This window comes from Labrus mixtus, chromosome 8, assembly GCF_963584025.1.
Source record: "Labrus mixtus chromosome 8, fLabMix1.1, whole genome shotgun sequence".
Classification (NCBI taxonomy): Eukaryota; Metazoa; Chordata; class Actinopteri; order Labriformes; family Labridae; genus Labrus; species Labrus mixtus.
Genome location: NC_083619.1, coordinates 2701613 through 2723606, shown reverse-complemented (window position 1 = coordinate 2723606; position 21994 = coordinate 2701613). Strand labels below are relative to the sequence as shown.

The 21994-nt window shown below is 41.8% G+C and overlaps 2 protein-coding genes across 4 annotated transcripts in view; one reads left to right on the top strand and one right to left on the bottom strand.

Moving 5' to 3' along the window:
• Nucleotides 1-134: 134 nt before the first annotated feature.
• Nucleotides 135-14065, bottom strand: frrs1a (ferric-chelate reductase 1a). 2 transcript variants are annotated; one of them, XM_061043810.1, is made up of 17 exons: nt 13928-14065; nt 12046-12280; nt 11680-11822; nt 10088-10182; nt 9246-9399; nt 9029-9142; nt 8148-8219; nt 7857-7955; nt 7217-7367; nt 6319-6432; nt 5689-5804; nt 5374-5460; nt 4994-5091; nt 1307-1365; nt 1060-1209; nt 855-916; nt 135-356 (listed from the first exon to the last, which is right to left on the bottom strand). In XM_061043810.1, the coding sequence occupies exons 2-17, from the start codon at nt 12248-12250 to the stop codon at nt 264-266; spliced, it is 1812 nt and encodes a 603-aa protein (XP_060899793.1). In that variant the 5' UTR covers nt 12251-12280; nt 13928-14065; the 3' UTR covers nt 135-263. The 2 variants fall into 2 exon arrangements, with proteins under 2 accessions (XP_060899793.1, XP_060899792.1); XM_061043809.1 differs by lacking the exon at nt 13928-14065 and adding an exon at nt 13472-13685.
• A 3791-nt stretch (nt 14066-17856) lies between these two features.
• Nucleotides 17857-21994, top strand: part of agla (amylo-alpha-1, 6-glucosidase, 4-alpha-glucanotransferase a) — a 34468-nt gene continuing 30330 nt past the window's right edge. For both annotated transcript variants that reach the window (XM_061043793.1, XM_061043794.1), the window contains exons 1-2: nt 17857-17949; nt 21036-21163. In XM_061043793.1, the coding sequence (XP_060899776.1) occupies nt 21073-21163 (91 nt within the window). In that variant the 5' untranslated portion in view covers nt 17857-17949; nt 21036-21072. The remainder of the gene's footprint in view (nt 17950-21035; nt 21164-21994) is intronic.

Genomic DNA, 21994 nt, shown 5'->3' with positions numbered 1-21994 from the left:
AGAATGACGGTCACATACTTCTTCACAACACTTCTTGGTGCAGTGCAGGAGCGTTTAAACTAAATGAAATTAAAAACATCTGCAGCAGCTTCTATATAACTTATAATTTACAAACTTCAAACAGAATGAGCAAATAGAGAGATCTGGTTTTAAATTAGAAGGAATGTTTGCAGAGTAATAAAGTGAACGTCCTTGTGATCATAACGAAGTCTGTCACACGTTTTTTTTTCAGTTGTTGTCTGGACCTTTCCTCAGATTGAATCTCAGAGTTTAGCGACAGAAGACAACAAAGCCACCAGGAATCCAGCGTTTCCCAGAGCGAACACAGCCAGGAGGAGAGACTTCATGAAGGCGCTCTGAAACAGGGAGTGAGGCACAAGTTAGAAAACCAAGATCGAAAAACCTCTTCTCACTGTTGTTTCTTTATGCCCAGTTTTGCAGGAAAAGTATCCCACCATGCACTTCACCCAGAGGCCACAGGTTAGGATGTGAGGTGAACTAACAACTGTTGTTGTTTGAACATTTTCAGACACAAAACCAGCTAAAAGAAAACATCAAGATCTTTAATATGGGTTCATTTATCAAAAACAGTTTGATGTTTTCTTGAGATTGAAGGACCTGCTAGGTGGGGTAGACCGGGAGCTCACAGACCGGCTGACCACAAATTCATTCCAGGTAGACGAGTGTGATCAGATCAATGTGGAATCACATTTATCACACATCGCCTAACATGAAAAGTCGATGAAGATGTGATCAAATGAACACTACAGGGCTCTGTTCCATTTAGCTCTGACTGTAAACCAGCAGGCTCCTTGTGCAGGTACATTATTGATTTTTTTTCAGATGATACCTACCAAGCTGTTGTTCTCTGATTGGTCCGAGGGGATCAATTCTGATTGGTCCGAGTTGATCAATGCTGCTGGTCAAACAGAGAACAGTTACTCACCTCACAGGTAAATAAGGAAACATTAAGACGTTTTTAAACTCGGTCTACAGTCATGATAATCAGAAAACAAAATTTGTGAAAAAGAGTGAAAGTCAAATAAATAAAATTCATACACTTTTTCAAGGTGCATGTGCAGTGCATGTGAATCAGGAAGCCGGTCCTGAATGAGACCAGCCATGTCACGTAGCCAATCAGAACATGTGTTGCCCAGGGCTGGGGGAGGAGCAGTGATGACTGACGCATCCCCGTGGACATGGCGATCACTGCAGACACACGGGGGTTACTTTGGGCAGGTAAGGTGTTTTTAATAAAAATTTTGTACTCAGATGTTCGGGAAATGTGTTTGAAAAACAGACCGACCTGCCATGATCTCCGTCGCAGTCCCAAATCCAAAGTGTGCCCAGTTAAAGATGTATCTCCTGAACAGATAATACCGATTTATCATTACATTTTGATTCAAATAACAATAAATACAAAAAAAAAAACCATTCAGTCACTTATTCATGCAGTCAGCAACATGTTTAGAAAACTGGGTGGAGGGGGGGGTTGACTCTCTGCCCATACTCGTGCCCCCATGTTCTGCCAAAGAGGCCCACCTTCATTTTTTCAGCCCATGCCTGTTAGTTGTGTAACTTCAGTATGATGATAGAAAAACAAAGAAGAGGAAGAAAAGTGAGGAGTTTTAAAAAAGGTCTTGCTGCTTGTGGCAGTTCTTCATTCATGACAACTAGTGCCCCATGGCACACAGCTGGTGCCCTTTCATTTTCCCTCTGCCTCTTAGCTAACTTCAGCCTGCCACTGCCGGCAGGCCGCATTTTTGACACATGATTCATGCTGATCTACTTGTCTGAAAGTATATATATATATATATGTATAAGTATAAGTATATATATCTGAAGTATATTTTTAAGAGGGGTTTTAAAATGAGAGATCTATCGGTTTAGTTTTAGCATGACAAACACTTAACTGATGTCCTACCTCTGTTTTTAATTCAAACACAACTGACAGAGAAATGAACTAGATACAGACCTAAGAAAGGGTCGTCCTCTAAGCTAGAAAAGTGGAAATAAATGTAAGTGTCTGTAAGGACCTAAAGGCACTACGACAGGGCAGTGCGAGCTGGTTGCACGGCGTAGCCCACAAGGTGGTCTTCAGTCATTGTGGATCTGTACTTGGACTTGACGATTTTCAAGCAGACTCAAACAGATAGGTCGATCCAAAAAAAGGGATGTTAAGTTTAAGGCACATCTTGGGAGGTTGGGATACTTTTGTTACAGGAGTTGGACCCTGGTTTTGATGTCAATGTGATTCTGCAGTCACGACCTCAGCGGAACATTACCCCCCCTCAGTGCCGTAACTAAGCTCAGCCGACGTGATATCGGCGTCCCAGTCTGTGAATTCACATTGCGTTTCAGGTTGCGGAAGCACGGCACAGGGGGAGCTCCACATACACACACAGTCAAACATGTACGCGCACACACAGCGCTGCGTTCCCCTGCTGTGCTCACCGCCTCACCTATGTCACACCTCTGTTACTAGGTCCATACCTCAGACGACAGTACTGAGGTGGGATCACCTCATCCAGCCATTGCGCCTCTGCCACATTCAGATTGAAGGTGAAAAACGACATAGCTTTGATACTACTCTGTACGACATGTCATCCACATCAATTCTTGCACCAAATGTAAAACACATAAATCTGGCTACAAGCTCAAAGGTGCTTCTCAAATTCTGACAGGATGCTCTGAACTTGCTCATCATAATGTGCGATGTCGAGCTGTGTGACAGCTTTACCCTGACTTGTAGTCTTGCCTGCATGAGAGGAGAGGTCAGAGCGTTGCATTCTTCTTGACAGCGTTTGCAGCTTTCTTTCTGTGCTCACTGAACTGATCACGTTGATTACATCTAGATCTCTACCCTGCAGCTCTGAATAAAGCTCACTGAGCAGGCTAGTGAGCTCTGTTTGAAAAGGAGGAATCCAAAAGCCACTGGAAGTCCTCTAGCTCTGCATATTCTGCATGTTTTGAGAGCTTTAAAAAATGCTCTGGGAATTTCACCAAAAGTCCACCTCTGCTTACATCCCTGTCTGTAACAGCATATCTGCATGCTCTTGACCTTTCTCCTCTAACTGAGCACAGAAAATCCTCCTCGAGACTGCTGAACTCAGTCTTCATTCCAACATCCATGACTTGTTTTATATTTAAAATCTTTCCTTCACAATGATTCCTGGTGAATTTTAAAAATGGAAATTAATGAATCCACTGTATGAATCCACTGTTGCAGCCTCATTGTCCTTCTGGAGCTCCTTCACATCCACACCGTTCCCTCACGTCTTTGTGTAACAGTATTCCTGGATAACTGCACTTCCTTTAACGGCAGCCATGATCTCAGTCCGATTCTTGAAGTCACAGAAAAGTGGATCAGCAGCCTTTGGCAAAGACTTCTCTGTCCTTGAAAGACTGATTGACCCTGCCCGTGTTGTTAGGCCGGATGTAAATGAACTGCAGCGATGCTAACTGGCCATGACCTCCCTCACTTTCTGGGTATGTTGAGCTGTTTTAAAGCATGCTTTGCAGATGAGGCAGACAGACTCCTCCTCTCCTGGTGAAATGATGGCTGACTGAATGATGGACATCTATCAACTTAATGTAGGCAGAGTTTAGGAGGGGGTTCATTGAATCCTGCATTAATTAATCAATGCATTAATTATATATTTTAAAAACTCATAACTTCTTATATTTGGTAATGCCTCACTCTAAGATGATGGATGAAAAACAGCAGAGACTGTATGACTGTTTATTTCATCAAGCGGTGGTACTGCTCATAGCACCATGAACTGCGAATCAGTCGCCCCCGCTGTCTGCTCCTCCTCAAGGTCCAGTTCACAAAGCATCTTGTGGTTTATGCTGTTCAAGCACAAACACGACCTGTGCAGTTTGTGTTGTTTTTGTGTGTGAGGTGTGGAGAGAAGCTTTTATCTGCACCTTCACTCTCTGACTGACCTCAGCTCTGTTCACAGAGAGATGATGAGCTGGGAGTGGAGGGGACACTTGGACAAGTTTGAGACCTGAACGATGTGATATCAGCCACTTGGTTTGCAAACAAAGCCTTCTCCTTGAGAGGAGCCAGGGAGAGCAGCTCTTCCAGATAAAAACACTCTCATCCCCGTCACATGTAATGGCTTCCAGATCGTCTGCACCAATGCTGACAAAGTGTGAATGTGTGCCATGGTTGACCCTCGGGAGGCCCTGGACTGATTTAACCCCTGATTATAATAATTATAGATGTCAGGCTTTATTCACAGTTATAAATACCGCCAGCTCACAGCAGGCGGTAATAATGTCACTCCACCTGTACTTGGCTGTATTGTTCCTTTGAGTAACTTGTTTTTTGGATAAGACATGTTTTGCGGTTAGTGTTATTTGCAAAGGGACAGTTTAACTTCAAATTACATAAAAACAGCACAGGAGCACAAAGACGCTGTGTGCTCTGCAGCACATTTAGGTTATTACAGGTTTAGGGTCTATGAACTGATGATCTGTGTCTGCTTTACCATCGGGTTTTACACTTTGTGTGAGTACGGTTTCTGTTAGGCCTTATTATTGCAACTTTGCGTAAATATCCTCTGTTGTAAACATTACATTTACTCTAGTTTTCTATGAACGACCGACCGTACTGCCTTTTAAGTTCAAACTCTGGTGGTGCTTAAACATCAAACATTCTTTGACTGCAGATCGCTCTTTTAGTGGTTTTTCATTTACTCCTGTAACTTTAGAAAATCATCATAAATAACAGTTTTGTAAGACGATCTCGTCTCTAAAGCTTGAGCGTTAAGTGGGTGACTTATATCCGTACAAACTGTGGGGCTGCTGTGGCTCAGTGGTAGAGTCGATCATCTCTCAACGAGAAGATTGGGGGTTTGATCCCCAGCTCCTGCAGCCACATGTTGATGTGTCCTTGGGCAAGACACTTAACCCTAAGTTGCTCCCACTGCTTGGTTGGCAGAGTATGAATGTGTATGAATGATGTTAATGTCTGAGTACTTACCTTCCTGAGTCTGGTGGGGGTCTGACTGCAGCCATCAGTGGCTGAATTAGAGATAATGCAAGAACAGATAGACCAAGGTACGGATGAAGACCTGCACCCTGTTCAAACACACACACACACACACACACACACACACACACACACACACCACACAACAAACGTCAGGTGGTGCAGTAATTATTGAGACACCATCCCTGTAGGCCTGAGGGGTAAATCAAAATCTGTGTTTGTCTGAATCATAACGTTTCTGTGTCAAAGGTCAAACTCCCATGAAGATGCCATGATCAAACTAAATGTGTGTGTGTGTGTGTGTGTGTGTGTGTGTGTGTGTGTGTGTGTGTGTGTGTGTGTGGTTGTGTGGTTGTGTGGGTAAATCGTACCTTGCTCCAACCACTCCTGTAGAAAAATGGGAGGCAAAACGATGCAAATGTCAGAGCCAATGTAAGCATCATCAGTCCCCGGTGAACCTACACACACACACACACACACACAAATGGTTGTCAAGTGATATTACATTCAACAAGTAGTATGGGAAGGGGTGCCTTCAGTTATCAGGCCCAGGTCCAGGGAGCAGGCACCCTCTCCATGTCTTCAAATGTTACTTTTGGTCGTCATGGACCAGCCTGAGCCAGCTCTAACCGGCTATAGTTATGCTGCTATACATGTTTGTATGTGTGTGTGTGTGTAAAAGCTACCTGGAACCAGACTTTCTGACCAAGAAGGGATTGATTTGGCCAGTCAGGTTTATAGAAGCTTGCGATGAATGTACCAACACTTCCTGTTAGCATCCAGGCTAGCATCATAAGTGAACCTAGAGAAGCAGAGGCGGTTTTTTAAAATCTCTATAAAGTAAAATTTGCATACAGCTAACAATCGGATCCACGACCATTTCAACCAAATTCAGGCATCTCAAGTGATTTGTCAGACTGTAAACAACGATGGACCCATGTCTCGACCCAGACATTCATGATCCTTCCCATATTAACTGCTGACTACAAGTAAAGTCCTGAAATATTAGCCGTCGCTCTGGTGTTGTCCGATGATAGCCAGCGGGTTCTAAGATCCACAATAAGCTTCACATGCTTCCCATTATATAATCCAAATGTAAACAACAAGTTCAATAACAATCTCACTGTAAATCAAGATATTCTGATCATGTTTTGTCTGACGCTTGGACTCATGAAGATATCTGATTATAATCACATTTGCATTGATTTACATTCGTTGTAAGCAACCAAGAGAGCAAAGTCAAACCTACACTACTTATCTATAGGTTAGCAGCGACTCTCCATGTGAAAATGTTAAAAACCAATAACTGTACCCACCGTGCATTTTCATTAGGGTGGGTGCCCGGGATCCCCTCAGGACTTCAGGGGGTCCAGTGATGAGTTTACTCTGGGTGGAGATTAATGGCTGCCGGCTGTGTTGTAATAGTACGCCTGGAAGACATAAATATATATCGAGTTTGAAACTGTGTGATGTTTAAAATAGTGTGACTACAAATAGCATCTTAAACTCTGCATTGTTTAGTCGGGGTCGTCTCTGTCCTCTCTGTGTGGAGAGTGAATCAGACCAGCAGCACCAGCAGAAGCTACAGGCTGTGCTGTAGCCTCCTGTGTTTCAGCAGGTTTATCCGCAATTTGTATTTGCCTACATGTTTTTTTAACATCTAACGGGGTGCGGCTTAGCCGGGCCCATGTGCCCCATGTGCTCTCTCCCCTCTCTCTTCAGCTTCCTGTCTAATAAGGGATACAAAAAAATATCTAACAAAAAAATAAATGAACCCATCAAACATGTACCTGATATTATGTGGTTTCCTTGGAGCCTGTGTTTTGCAGGACAAACCAACAGGCAGTCAGAGATCAGGAGAAGTTTTAATTCTCATAGTTTTGACAATGTATACAAATGGACAGCCTGCCAAAACCTCTCTCTGTCGGACAGAGATGAAGCCAAAATAGCCCTGTGACGGATGCTGACATATTGCAAATTTGCAACCAAGTCTGTGCAGGGATCGGCAGGAGGAGCTGTGGTACCACTTCTGCTAATGAACACTCACATTTAACATTTATCCCTCAGGTGTGTTCACTCGAGGTGAGGTATTTTACTGTCCATTCACACAGTCATGTTTTTACTTTAGACCTAGAACGACTACCAGGGTCAGTGTGTGTGTGTGTGTGTGTGTGTGTGTGTGTGTGTGTGTGTGTGTGTGTGTGTGAGCATTACCTTTCCGACTTTGTCCATTAGCCAGAAACAGATAGTAGCCTCTGTCCAGATCGTAGCGAGCTGGTTCCTGATTGGCCAGTCTGACTGGTCTACTGAACCTGCACTGAATTGCTCCATCTGCCAGCCGCCATGACACCGAGGAGAGACCAGACTGCAAACACACAGAAATAAGACTGATGATGATGTTAACCTAGCGTAGCATAACGGCTGGAAGCCTCTGCATCATCAATCTGTGTCATCAGTGTCTTTAAAGACTACAGTTTTAAAGCCAAGTAAATATTTTGGTGGAAAAAGTGACAATATTTGGACATCACTAAATACATAGAATCTATGGACTTGGGCTACAGTACTGGTTTCCAGATACAGTGTATCAGCGCAGGTTTTGGTCTCTTGCAGTCATAATTGTACCTAATGTGGCAGCCCCACTGTGAAATCCTCCCGGATAATTTTATATTTCTGTTTGTGATTGAACTTTTGTAGAGTACCTTTATGTTCCCTCCTGCTCTAAGCCTTTTATGCTAAGCTAGGCTAACCATGCCCTTATCTAAAATACTATTTAACTATCCTTTTTAACACACTGAATCGTTAACCATCTTTGTCTCTGACTCAGGTCTGATAAAAACCTGTTTTGATATGTCACCTGTGACTCATCCTCGGGATGAGTTCGTCCAAGGACAAAGGCAGCGCTGACTGATACTCGATCCCCTTCTTTGACACACATGTACACGTCGTCATTGCCCTTCACACAAACAGACAAAAACATGCAAAATAAAGATGTAACTGCAGTACTCAGGTTATTGATGGTGCCACATTTCAGTGGCAGCATTAAGCAGTGATTCATGAACAAAGCAGCAGACAGATTTCAGGATGTATGGACTCAGTGTTTTAGACTTTGCACAGATTGCTTTAGCACTTTGTGGGACTTGCTTACCATCCATGTGTCCAAGGAGAGTGCAAAGGCAATGTATCCGTCTGCAGGACCACTCAGCTCAAACATCACCAACTGCAGAGAAACAGTTTGAATGCATTACTGTCAGTTCAACATGTAGATGGTGACAGTCTGTTCTGACAGGAGATACAACAAAATGTGTCTCTCGTTTCTGAACTATTTTATATTATGGTATTCTATTTAGAGTTGTTACATTCTTCAATAAGCACATTCAGTTAGAAGCTTTCAAAGGTGGCATCTGTGAGGTGCTTTAAATGTACCTTATTTAACCACCAGAGGTCGCTGAAAGACTGTTATCTGTGTATTTATAGTTCTTGTTCTACCAAGTGTGCTGTTGTGTGCAGTCAAGTTCAAGGCAGTTTATGTACAAGTGTCACTTTAATTGATTAAATCCCAACAGAATTTTTGACAAACTCAGAGCGGACAAAGCCTCGCGTCCCCCCCTGGAGGGGGCCATGAGCCCAGGTTCTATGATTCAACAATTCACTTAGCAGACGCTTTTATCCAAAGCGACGTACATCAGAGAGTAAGAACAACACAAGCAAGGATCTAGAAAAAAGGGAACAATGTCAGTAAGAGCAAACGATCAGCTTTGAGTCTGATTGGACACACAGGTGCTGACAGGAAGTGACCAGAGGCAAAGCACAACATTGAGGGCAGTTCTTGAGAGCTCTAATCAGTATAGAAACCATCTTATAAGTCGTCGTTATCAAACAAAAAACATCGTCAACATCGTCATTAAAGGCAGGATTGGTAATTTTTCTCCAGATCCACTTTTTAAGATTTTGGTTTAACATCTTTACTAATTTAGCAGCTTCGTTTGTATAAAATTAACCAGTGAATGAAACTGTTGTTGGACAAACCTTTGGTCCTTCTGTAGTCATTGACAAGAAGAAACAGAGAGGATCTTCTTTTGGATCGCACCCTGGAGGATCCAGCAGGCAGGATTTTGATTGGCCACATCCCTGTGAGGTCATCTAAGGTGTATGATAATGTTATCGTTAGACTCATGTACCCACATGTAAATTTATCAAAGACTTCATGTTCAATCAGCTGCAAACATCAGGATGTACGACTCACAGGCTCGGGCAGGATTGAGGTTGTGGTTGTTTGTAAGGAAGGAGGTGTGGTCCTGGTCCCTGGCTGCGTTGGGTTGGGAGTAAAACCTTCCTCATTGATGATTGGTCCAGGCAGCTTCACCCAAAATACTTTAAACTCTTGAACTACAGTCACACTGGAAAACCAAAGAAACACAAGCGTTGTAACGTTTGATAATATCACCACTGATTGGACCCTCCAAGCGCAACCCCAAAATCCTGAACTGTGATTGGCTATTTGTGGAGAGGGACTTAAAATAAACTATATTCACTCTGTTGCTAAATTGCTTTCTTTGCATTTCAGTAAAGCACATTTTCTCTTTGTTATTCTTTCTACTTGAAATCTATAAACATGTATTGTAATGTTTTGATACTGAAAAACTGTGAATGGGAAATTGCTTGTAATCTTGAAAGTTGTGACATCAGACACACGTCTTCTTTTTGAGTCCTTACAGAATTTGGCTGAGGAGATTGATATGCTGTCAAAAAAACATAAATAGGAATATAACATCTGTGTGATAATTTAAAGGTAGTAGTTCAAGTAGATAAGTAGAGAGTTTTGTTTGTTGACACTACAGACCCGAGCTATCTTTGTCCTTTTAACAATAAGTTAAGTATTTGCTCCATCAGCTGATCTCTACTGCTCGGTCTCTGATGTCATATGTCAGACCCACTGTGAAGGAATATTTTGGTTTCACTTTTGTGCAATGGGAGGAAGTGGAGATGTCGTCTAACTTTCTACACATCCGATGCTCTGTGCACAATAGCCACCTTCTTGACAAGCTTTACATTTGACAAGCTTTACATTTAAGAGAGAAAACTCACAAAAATTGAACCTGGACTGCAGGATATGAGGGAGGGGTCCAGATGACAGCTACCTCTTTCTTCTGGACAGCAGTCGTATGGCTCACCGCTGAACCCTGAGCACACACACAGACAAACACAGACAAACACACATTTACAACATGACAGATTTATTGGAAATTTAAGTCGCATGAGTGAATGGCTGAACCCCAAAACCCCTTTTCAGTGGGGGGTCTAAAAGGAGGATTTGCTCAGGCCGTCCAGGGCGCTCAGTGGAATGGTTTATTATTGACGCGTTATGGAGACAAGGCACAACATTTTTTGTTACGATAGGAAAGTTGCATAGATAGAGTACAGAGAGCAACGTTAAAATAGGTGTAACTAGGACTTTTAAAACAAGCCAAGCCTGGACCGGCACACCAGGGAAGAGACAGCTGAGTGGGGGTAGTGTCAGAGCAGCTTCTGGATGCTAGCACTTGTTGCAGGGCTCGATGAACTTAATTGATAATGTTAACTCTGTTGTTCTGTTTCTTTACTGACACCGGTCATTGTGGCTGTGGATCGTTGGGTGGTTGAGGTTATAAGTCCAGTCCTGTACCCCTGAGACCCGAATGAATCAAAATGGACTTTAGATAGGACCGGTTTTGACTCTTGGGCATCTCGGGGATGCTCTCACCAAATCCCTGCTCAAATGTCTAGAGACTATCATATGCATATTGGAGATGGATAGGGAATTTATCATTAGACCACCTATTAGTAGACTATGCTGATCAGAGGGTCTCCAGGGAACATGCCCGCTGTCTACTGTGCAAAAACTACTTCATAACATGTAGGGGGAAAAACACAACTTTGAGAAATGAGGTCTTGTTGAGCGGTAGCTTTGCTAAGTTGGCTGCCCGGCTACCGGCACCGTTGCCCGGCTTGAGTAGGCTACGGGACTTCCGTCTGCCAGGATTTTTCTCCACTGTTCAGTAACATTGAAGTTATCCTGTGTCTTTCAACGATACAACTTCCCTATCTAAACATAACTTTCTGATCCTAGCTGTCTCTCTTACTCTCTCACGTAAATAAACCGAAATAAACAGATCCACAGCGCCCCTACAGGCCTGGAGCACTTCAGTTTAAGGATTAACTTGCAGCGTTTCTGTGTTTGCAGTTGTTTTCTGGTTGTTTGTGTTTTGACTTAAGTTTTGTTTCTGTACTTGCAGCGCGTTTGATGCTTATGCAGTTGTTTTGCCTATTTGTAGCGCGTTTGTGTCTTTACATTTGTTGTGGTAGTTTGCATTTGCTTTTGAATGTGCAGTGTTTCTATATATGCTGCACGTTTTTCTAAATGTATGTCGTTTCATCAGTTGCTGAGCGTTTGACCCCTACCAGCCACCATAAAAAACACATCTTTAAAGCATGCAAAGGAGGTGGTGCCCCTTTACTAACGAGTGCAGAGGATGAAATATTAATCTCAACAACATGTTTATTTTGATATCTTATTTGAGTGCATCACTTTAGGATTGTGAATAATTACTTTTTTTACTGTATTACTCTTATTTAAGTAATTTACAAAACAGCATTGTTTAATGTACAGTAAGTAACTTTGTGTCTATGTGCATGTTTACCTTGAGTTTGTTACAGGTGAGCAGCTGAGTCCTCTTTGGATCCATCAGGGTGAAGGTACCCACTATGGATGCTGAGCCCTGATTGGGTGTATCTCTTGCCTGAAGCAAGAAGCCTGTAAAGTACGTGCTTCCAGAGAGGACGACTGAAAAAGGAGATAACAAAGAGACAAATCAAAACATTTAAGAATGACTTAACAACTTATTTTATTTATTACAACTTATCGTCCTTGTTAGCAGAACCTTGCGGCCTGTTTTTAGACAGATTTCATCTTTAATTGATTTTTTAAAACATGCTGGATTCTTTCTTTTAGAGTGATTTTTTATTTCTAACATGAAAGTGTTTCATTGATTTACAAACTGTGTTACCTAGGATCTGGTCTCCTGGTCCGTATGTGGTGGCGTTGACCGTGAGGATGTAAGGGCTGGGAGTGGACTGACCGCGGGCATGATGGCTTGGCTCCATGCCATGACAAGCTTTGGCGACTTTGCCGTTGGCATAGCAGCCTGCTGGCACCCAGTGACAAACCAGGACAGCGATGAAGAGAAGACAACTAAAGCCTGCAGGAGACATCTGCGACTAGAGGGCGCCCACAAACCAAGTCTGAAATCAAAGAGCATCAGAAAGTTTATCAACACTAATCTACACATTCAACCAAACAACAGAAAACAAAGAATAATCTGCTCTCACTGAAGAAGTGTTTTTATCAGTTTGTCAGATTCAGATCAAACTGTGAGCTGTCATGTCAAATCCTCTTGGTCAGGTTTTTCAAAAGGTCTGATCCAGAAAAAAAAAGATCCAGATTTGTTAATCCACTTAATTTCTACCACCGATCATGTAATCCAGCTCACTGTTATCCTGGTTGTTCAAAGCAACTGGATTGGATCACCCTGATTCAGGTACAGACTTTTACAGATCACCTGGATTAAACCTTTTGGACAACCAGGCCCTGGTAATCCCAAAATCTGTAAATCTGTGTCTGAATCAACTTGATTCAGTCCAGTTTTTCCTTGAAAAGTTAACTGGATTAGTTGATCTTGGATTAATAAATCTGGATCATTTTAATCAAGAGCTCAAAGTTTAGATGAGAAGTCCAACAAATGGGTCCAGTTGTTCAAAAGGTTTTATCCAGACATTGATCCAGATTTAGTAATCAAATACTTTTTTTCTACCCAGGATCACATCTTATAGCTCACTTTTATCCCCACTGTTCAAAGAAAAGAATACTGGATAAGATCCCCCGAACTCCAAACAAACAGAGATCCTCACAACTGCTTTGAATTAAATATTTAAAAGTCACATATTATGCAAAATACACTTCACCATGAGACACTTATATGTCTCTAGTTTGTCTAGAACCCCCCAATGATGAGTAAAGTCCATCCTCTTCGTTTGTCTGCTCCACCTTTCAGAAAATGTGTGCTCAAGCAGGCTGTTTGGAGATTTTCCCTTCATGACATCACAAAGGGCAGTAGCCCCTCCCCCAGGTGGGTGACACTCCCACAGCTAGGTGTTTGTTCTGCCCTCTTAGTCTGCCTTCTCACTGTAAACAATAGGATATGGAGCGAGAAAGACCGAGACACCCAAGTCCTTCCAGAGAGGGGACGTGGTCAGACACAGCTCATTTACATACTTAAAGCTACAGACACAGAAACAGCCTGTTCTGAGCCCGGCTGAAATAGAGGGGTTTATAGGCATGATCAAATACAGGATCAGAGTCAAACCGGGACTGGATTACCTGATTTTATCCCGAGTCAACAATCTTATTTTTCTGATTTTGAGGTTTCATCCTACCAGCTTTAATCCTGTTGGATTCGATTGAAGGACCAGGTCCAGATGTCTAACAGGGTCTCAGATTAAAGAATTGGTAAATCCATGATCCATATCACCACCATGCACATGAAAACTTTTATAAAACTGGGCCTTGATGTCTTCAGCACACTGAGGCGCACGACTACAAGCTGAGTTAAACCGAACAAACTTAATGTTTCTAATCACTGCTGTCAAAGTCCGACTGCTCACGCTGATAAAACAATACTGAAACGAGGTCAATCACTGATACCTGAACAGAACGCCTTTCTTATTCATTTGAGTTGTACAGTTTTTTAATTATTAGTTATAGATGAATATAAAACCAGTGTCTTCCCTCAATAAAAAGTGTATACAACAAACAATAGACAGTTTGTACATCTGGAGGAAACGTCTTAAAGAAATCTCTTGAACAGAAGTACGATACAAGGTTTTACTCACCATCCAGCTGCTGCTGCACGGGGACCAAACAGACTGTGAGGAAACGTTTCCAAGTCTCTTTCTATATAAATATACAGAATGTGTTACTTCCTCTGAGTGTGTGTGTGTGTGTGTGTGTGTGTGTCTCAAAGTGCAGCAGCACTTTTACAACATGCTGGACTTCTGGAACATCTTGATATGACTCTTGGATAAGACTTTATTCAGAATACTTTACATAAATCCGTTGGTGAGTAAAGGTGTGTATTTGAAATTAATCCTTTAATATCATTAATGTAATCAATATTCCAAATAAAATACAATAAACCCAGATAAGGAGGATTTAAAACAACCTCACGAGAGATCAAAGTCAGACTCCTTTCAAACCTGTTTTCTGTTTCTATGTCATAAATATAAAAGGTGCAGTGCGGCTACACCAGGGCCTGTGGGGTAGGAGGGCCCGTGAAGAAACCCGGACCCTTCTAGACTAGGTCACTATCTGCTCCCTGGTTTTTGACTCTATTACAAAAAACCTGATTCATTCTGTCAAATGTCTCATTAGAACGTTATTTGATTATTTTCCATTTGCTTGCAGACATTTGTCATCTGTCAAAGTTCGAATTATTCCAGCAAGGCTCTGAATATTCAAATGTATAACATGTCACTTCCTGTAGTCACGAGGGAACAAGTGGAAACCACGCTCTGTACATGTCATTAATGTCAAACCAGGACATTTCCTCTCCCTGTGGGAGGCACTACGACGATGACAAAGTTGTTTCATTACTTCCTTTACAAATACAGTAAAAAGTACAGCCTCCTTTGATCCTGGAGGTTCTTGCCAAATGTTCCCCATTAATGACCCTAGATGAATTTGATAGCTGTAATATTAAATAACAGTTTGCTGCCATTCTGTGGTGTAGTCAAAAAGCATCAGTCTGCTAAACTTCACGCATCCTGTTTGATTATTCAGCTGAAACATTAAAGCAACAAGTAGGTTTGGTGAAAATGTTCGTCACTCAGTGGTAAAACACATGTTGCTGTTACGCCTCCTCTCCATAGACAACATGCATTCAGAGGTGCTGCTTGTCAAGAAGAAGCAAGGCAGGCAACTGCTTGGGGCCCCCAGACCAGTAAGGGTCACAATCTATGTTTTTTTTTTACAAACATAGATTTTACAATCTATGTTTTTATTTTTATTTTTAAATTTTTACAGTCTATGTTCAAATGCAGCGAGAAGTGGACTGACAAGGTCCAGTGTTTACTCTAGTCCGGTGTTTTGTTACCGTCCTCTTTTCGTCTCTTAGCCTTAGCATCGAATCAAGCAGTACTGAGACGAGCAAAGGGGCTTCTTTTTTCTTTGAAGGCTGCTGTGTGAACTAGTGCAGAAGAACTAGGGTAACAATCTGAGCCCGTCAGTGAAAACAAGAACTTGTCGAGGACGTTCTTTGACCGGGATCTTTTGTCTGCGTGGGTTTTGGGGTTGCAGCCGTTGGAGCCCTTTTCAGCTGCAGTTTCAGAAATAAGCTGCAGCGATTCAAAAACGGTTTGTCCATCATTTATACCTTTCAGCAGCTGCAAGCTATTCAGACTTTTTCTTTTGCTGAAGTCATTAAGGTCAGAGGTCCTGCTCAGATTAGGAACATCCCTTAAGATCTGTGAGCAGCATTTTAGTAACGCTGATAAAAACAGAGACAATAGCTTCACAAAAACACTTATTGCTTAAAAATATCACCTCACAGTTTGTAAGAGATAAGAAATGAATTCACTCCACATATTCCAGATGTGCAGGTAGACCCAGATGGTTTCTGCCCCGTTGACAGCTCCCTGTTTTGTCGACTGCCCTCTACTGCCACCATGAGGTTAATGCAGGAAACACAAATATGCTTTTGTTTTTGTTTCATCAGAAAATAGTTATAAGAATATGCACCAGCTCCACATATTAAAAGATTCATTTTGTTCATAAAAAGTCGTCTGTCAGTCAGTTTCATCGGGCCAAAACGAAAGTCACATTTTCATCTGTCGCTGTAATCTCTATCCTCATCCAAGGATGGATAATTAGACCCACTTTCTTCAGTATGAGCTGCACACATCATTTCATAATGAGTTTTTCATATTTGAAGCAAACATACAAAAATAAAATGTATGAAGAATGATATGTTCCAGGAGAATAGCTCTATGTCCACCAGACTGCTTAACTAGAATGACAGAGAACATTTCAGTATCTGTGGGATTTAATTTGACTCCATACCTTTAACATTTTTAATTCTTCAAGAGAACATTTCACACCGGATGTGGAAAGGGAAAGTCATAATTTCTAGTCTTCTGATTACTCAAACACTCTCACACCTCCACACTAACACACTGATGGTAGAGGCTGCTGAGTAAAGAGTCCATCAGTATTAACTCATCCATTCATACACATTCACACACTGATGGTAGAGGCTGCTGAGTAAAGAGTCCATCAGTATTAACTCATCCATTCATACACATTCACACACTGATGGTAGAGGCTGCTGAGTAAAGAGTCCATCAGTATTAACTCATCCATTCATACACATTCACACACTGATGGTAGAGGCTGCTGAGTAAAGAGTCCATCAGTATTAACTCATCCATTCATACACATTCACACACTGATGGTAGAGGCTGCTGAGTAAAGAGTCCATCAGTATTAACTCATCCATTCATACACATTCACACACTGATGGTAGAGGCTGCTGAGTAAAGAGTCCATCAGTATTAACTCATTCATTCACACACTGATGGTAGAGGCTGCTGAGTAATGAGTCCATCAGTATTAACTCATCCATTCATACACATTCACACACTGATGGTAGAGGCTGCTGAGTAAAGAGTCCATCAGTATTAACTCATCCATTCATACACATTCACACACTGACGAAGCCGCGGGAGCAACCTGGGTTAAACGTCTTGCTGCAAGAGCTATGAGAGACGACCGACTCTACCACTGACCACAGCCGCCCCTATATAAACTTAATGTTTATAAATATGGTTTGGTATTGATGGCTGATATTAAGATGTGCAAAGATGATGTAAATAATAAAAAATCTATGATAAACAGAAAACTACATGAATGTGAACAAAGAAGTATCAGCTACAGTTATTTATTACAGCCTTAATGTCAATGGATGACGTCATGCTGGCTGTGTGTGGGTTAAGTAGTTTATCTGCAAAACAGTCCTGCTGTGCTGCTCCCTGTCCAGCTGCACTGCAGTGTAATGTTATGTAACTCTCTCTCTCCGTCTCTCTCTCTCTCTCTCTCTCTCTCCTGTCTGTTTGTGTCTGTCTATTTGGGGTCCGGTAAAGAATAGAAATTGCGCATGTGAGATTATGCAACAGAAGGTAGCTAACATCACTGAGCTTTTTTTATGTATTTATTTCTGTAAAAAGGTTAGATTGTGACATTACTCTCACATGTTGCACAGCAGCATAGCACATGTCTCAGGCCTATTTTTTGATTTTTTTTTTGAAGATTGAAGAACAGCAGGAGCATAACTTAGTTTATGCATTTAATGTTGTGTAAAAGAAAATGTCATTGTTTTCATTAGTAATCAACCACGCTTTCATTTGTCCATAATGGAATAATGGGGATTTTTCTCTATTTTACGGGCAGGGTGTTTATTTTATGTTGCTGTGCTTTTAAATAGCCTTTTTCCAGCAAATACACCCATTGACTTCCATGAATAGTCCCTGTTTGAAAACAGATGAATCATGCCATGACTGGGTAAACACACAACACTACAGCTGGTAAATATTTGCCATGAAATGAATTTTAAAGTCTCTTCGAGTGCAGCTCTTTGTGGGAAAACACATTTTTGAAGTGGACTTTGTTGCAACTTCTCCTTCACAGGAAAGTATTATAATGGAGAATAAGAATCATCATCATGTTGTGTCCTCGTGTACTCCAGTGATTACGGTAGTGTGCTGACTCCGCCCCCTTTCAGTTCATGCAGGAGAGCTGGAGCTGTCACACTGTCCGTCACAAACTGTCCTCCTGCTGCTGTGACTGAACACACAACTGACAGGTGAGCGGGGGTGTTACCTGTGTATGCACACAGCGTGCTTTCATTGTCGGGGTCATATTGTCAGATAAATGTTACGAGTTTTTATCCCAGCTGATGGAAGACACACTACTTCAGCTAGATGTCGTGAGTGTAGGTAACGTTTTAAACGATGACGTGTTGATGACGAAGGATTCAACCATGCAAAAATAAAATATAAGCTACAGTCGAGACTGAAGTGATCATGACCAGTGTGCATGACTTCCTCCACCGCCCACTGCAGGAGCGACTGTCTGCTGCAGCAAAGAACTACAAGTTCAGTCTGAAGCTCTGCTGGAAACAATGTGCAGTTAGTCTAATATATACACGCCGAATACATCATAAGTGACTGCCCCGTAAGATGAGGTTCATTATTAGGTGTTACTGCTAATAATTGTGAGGTCGTAACTGAGACGACGTTAAATGAACACATTTCTGAACGGCATCTGGCGCGCAGCCACAAACGGGACGTGATCTTTTCAGTTACTTGTGCTCATTATGTATCTGAGTTTATCATGGTGTTGGAGCCGCTGTGGAAGGGAGCTGAACAGTGTTGGGAAGAGTTTTATAAATAGAGATTGGTGACATTAACGCTGGGATTCCTGACCTTGCTCCGATGGGAGCGACACACTGCGCAGACTCAGACGGAGAGTTCACTCAGAGGGGTTCAGTGACTCTGGATGCAGTAACCTGCTGCAGGCAGCTCTCAAACTACAAGAACTGTCTGTACTCAGTGTGCAACCTTTAGGAGGTCCAGATGAATACTCCTCGTGTTACACATGCAGTTTGAGAGCAAACTACAACAACAACTCCCCCTCACTGAAAAGTAGGGCTGCTAGATTATGCAAAAAAAAAATCACATTTAATTTGATTCAGATCACAATTATTAAACATGATTACTCATTGATTTTACAACATCTAGATCACATGCATTTATCAAACTGAAACACTTTAAGGTTGAAAAACGAGCAATCAATGAAAATAGATGAGTGAAAAATGATAAATATAAGTTCTTCTTGGTAGGGGTGATGAACTCTTGTGGCCTAAAAACAACAAATGCTGTGAAACCACACATGACAAAACAAGAACAAACTTTGCAGCCATGTGCTCATGCGGCACAGTAATCGTTTAATCTTGATTATCTTGTTTTCACGATCGTGGGAAGACAAAATCATAGTTGAAATTCAAATTCAAAATTTCTTGATCGCATGTTGGGAACCAGAGGGTCACAGGTTCAAGTCTCGGTGTGTATAATCTAATCTGGAAATAAGTCCGGTATATAGCTGGAGGTGCTAGTTCACTTCCTGAGCACTGTCGAGGTGCCCTTGGGCAAGCACCAAATCTCCCCCACCATCCCAAGAGTGCTCGCTGTGTTCAGCCCCCTCACTCTGACATCTCTCCATCAGTGCATGAACAAAGATCCTCTTTGTGCATGTGTGTGTGTGTGTGTGTGTGTGTGTGTGTGTGTGTGTGTGTGTGTGTGTGTGTGTGTGTGTGTGTGTGTGTGTGTGTGTGTGTGTGTTAAATTGAATTTCCCCTCACAGGATTAATTAAGGCACTTTGTGATTCACGTCTGTGAAAAGTGCTTTATTAATAAACTGTGCTAACTTACTCATGTAGAATGTTTTTCATCTCGTAGTCTGAATTTGAAACAGTCTCATTGTCCTTCATGTTTTAGCGCCTGCCTGAAGCTAACCGACTGCCGGTGTGTCGGACTGTAAAAGTGAAAAGTGTTTCACATGCAAATTTCAGAGGTCTGGGGTTTCGCTTTGTGAAGTGCAAGGGTTTATCATTTTGTGTGGATCTTCCAGCTATTACTGCTCGTAAATAAGGCAGCGTTTACATCAGTACCTTTACAGAGTCACAAACTGCAAACAGAAGAGAGAAGATAAAAGATGACTTCATCAGTCATGCATTGTAAAAAAGTGTCTTTAAATGACACAACTTAAAATGTGAAATACTTCAGCATGTCGGTGAGATCAACCTGTGGTTGCTGCAGCAACAATCTTTGTCTCAGTGTGTCACTGCACCCTGACCAAGCCGATACACATTGGTTTATTTTAAATGTTTGTAGACTGATGAATTAAAGTCCTTTTCTACTTTTCAAACCATCCTGAGTGCCTGGACTTGGATCATCAATGGTTTTTTAAATGTGCACTGATGGTTTGATGGGTGCCAGACACGCTCCTGTTGTCTCTTCTTTAACAGACGTTTGTGTTGAAATCAGTTTTTTTAGCTGCAGCATCTGTTTGGCCCTTAGGTACAAACTTCATGTCCTTCCTCATGCTATGAAACCTCAGATTACAGAACGTGTGTGTCAACAAACTCATCGTCAAAAACACTTATTGAGGCTGAGTCTGCCAAACTGTTAATCATGTATGGCAGTGATTAGATGAGCCTGTTAAAGGTGATCTTTTGTCCATGCATGTTGTGTTTTGTATGTTGTTGACATGTAATATTAGCAGAAGTTTCACTCAAGCCTTCATAGGTTTGTGTGCAGCCTGCTTTATTATGACACAACTTCTGTTGCAGCTTTTGCAAACCGTGCGTGTTACCTCAGAGCTGAAGGGCCTTCCTTTCCGGCTCGTTTACATTTCAGTCGCATCAAGTTGAAACTTGAAGAATTGGGGCAGGAAGCATTGCATTGCATTTGATATTTAGTCATTAAGACTCACCAACAAAATAAATGAGTGAATAAGAATCTATTCATGAGGGTTCACCCTGGGTCACTGACTCAGCTCCTGCATGTTGAGTCTGAAAGTTATTGCAGAGATATTACAGATAAAGGTTGAATTTCCTGCCTGATTTCAGTCTGTAGACTTGTAATCCCTCACAGCTGTCACTCAGACATTGCTGTGAGCGTTTGTTAGGCTCAGGTCAACCTGAGGCTCATCTGAACACAATGCCAGTTGGATGTTCAGTGCCAACATACCACTCCATAGTGCAAGCATTTCCTCTTGGTTAATGGATGCGGTGCCCGATGTGAAATGAGGAAATTGTTTGTGTGTCTCAGTGTGAGTATAAAAAAAGGATTCAGTCAGTCAGTCAGCTGTTCTTTGTCCTGTTTGCAGGAGGCCAGACTTCAGTTCACTTTGAGGAGATCTTCCCATGATGTTGCCTCAGCACCTGAAGCAGATCCGAGTCCTGATGCTGAACGACAAGCAAAACTTAGAGAGAACTCTGTTCAGACTGGAGCAAGGTAAAACTTTTTCTTTAATTTCACACCTTAATGAGTGAGGGAGTCTTTTCTGGACTTTAAAATACAGAGTTTCATACATTAGGGTGAAGTTAAACCAGCTCTCAGCCTGTTTTATTGACATTTTCTGGAAGTATTTATTCAAACACAGGACCACTCAGACAACTATGTTTGCACTTTGCACACTAACCCAGATGTTTCCACACACCAAACCTGAGCACACACAGGGGAAAGTTTAGTGAAGTTTTCTGAGAATTAAAGACGTACCTGCAACATGAATGATCCTCCTTTTCTTTATCTCTAGTAAAAGTTTTGAAGTCAGAGTGGTGAGTCCTGCGATGGGTTCATCAGAGCTAACATGCAGCGCAGTGATCAGGCGGACATTTCATAACTGGGATCTGTGTGTTAATAACAAAACATCTTCAGTTTGTTCACTTGAGTCTGCAGTTCTTTCACTGATAGTTAACAGAACTGTAGAGAATCATCAGCAGACGTCATGATGAAACAAAGTGTTAGATCACGTCATCACTGAAGTCCATCATCATGGTCTCCTTTCTCTGCTGAGTCTGCATTAAAAAATAAGAAAAATAGGATTTGTGTTGATTTGCATATTGAAGCAGGAGAGTCTCAGGATGACTACAGTATAACCTGTGTCACTCTCTCTGATGTAACTGCTGTTTCTTCTTATCATAAACATGTAAAGGAAACTGAGATCAGTTCTTCCTTTCTGCACTCAAACAGTAATATACGCTATATGAGGTTTGTTATCATTGTGTAGGCTACTCTTTGTTTAGTGTTTAAATGCTTGTGTTAGTCTGTGCATAATGAATAAAG

Excerpts from the sequence above, each read along its gene's own strand:
- frrs1a (XM_061043810.1), bottom strand. The coding sequence starts at position 12,250 with ATGTCTCCTGCAGGCTTTAGTTGTCTTCTCTTCATCGCTGTCCTGGTT. Across the intron at positions 1,366-4,993 it reads CCCCCACCAGACTCAGGAAG|GAGATACATCTTTAACTGGG; the intron begins GTAAGTACTCAG and ends TTATCTGTTCAG. Across the intron at positions 357-854 it reads AATCAGAGAACAACAGCTTG|AGCGCCTTCATGAAGTCTCT; the intron begins GTAGGTATCATC and ends TCCCTGTTTCAG.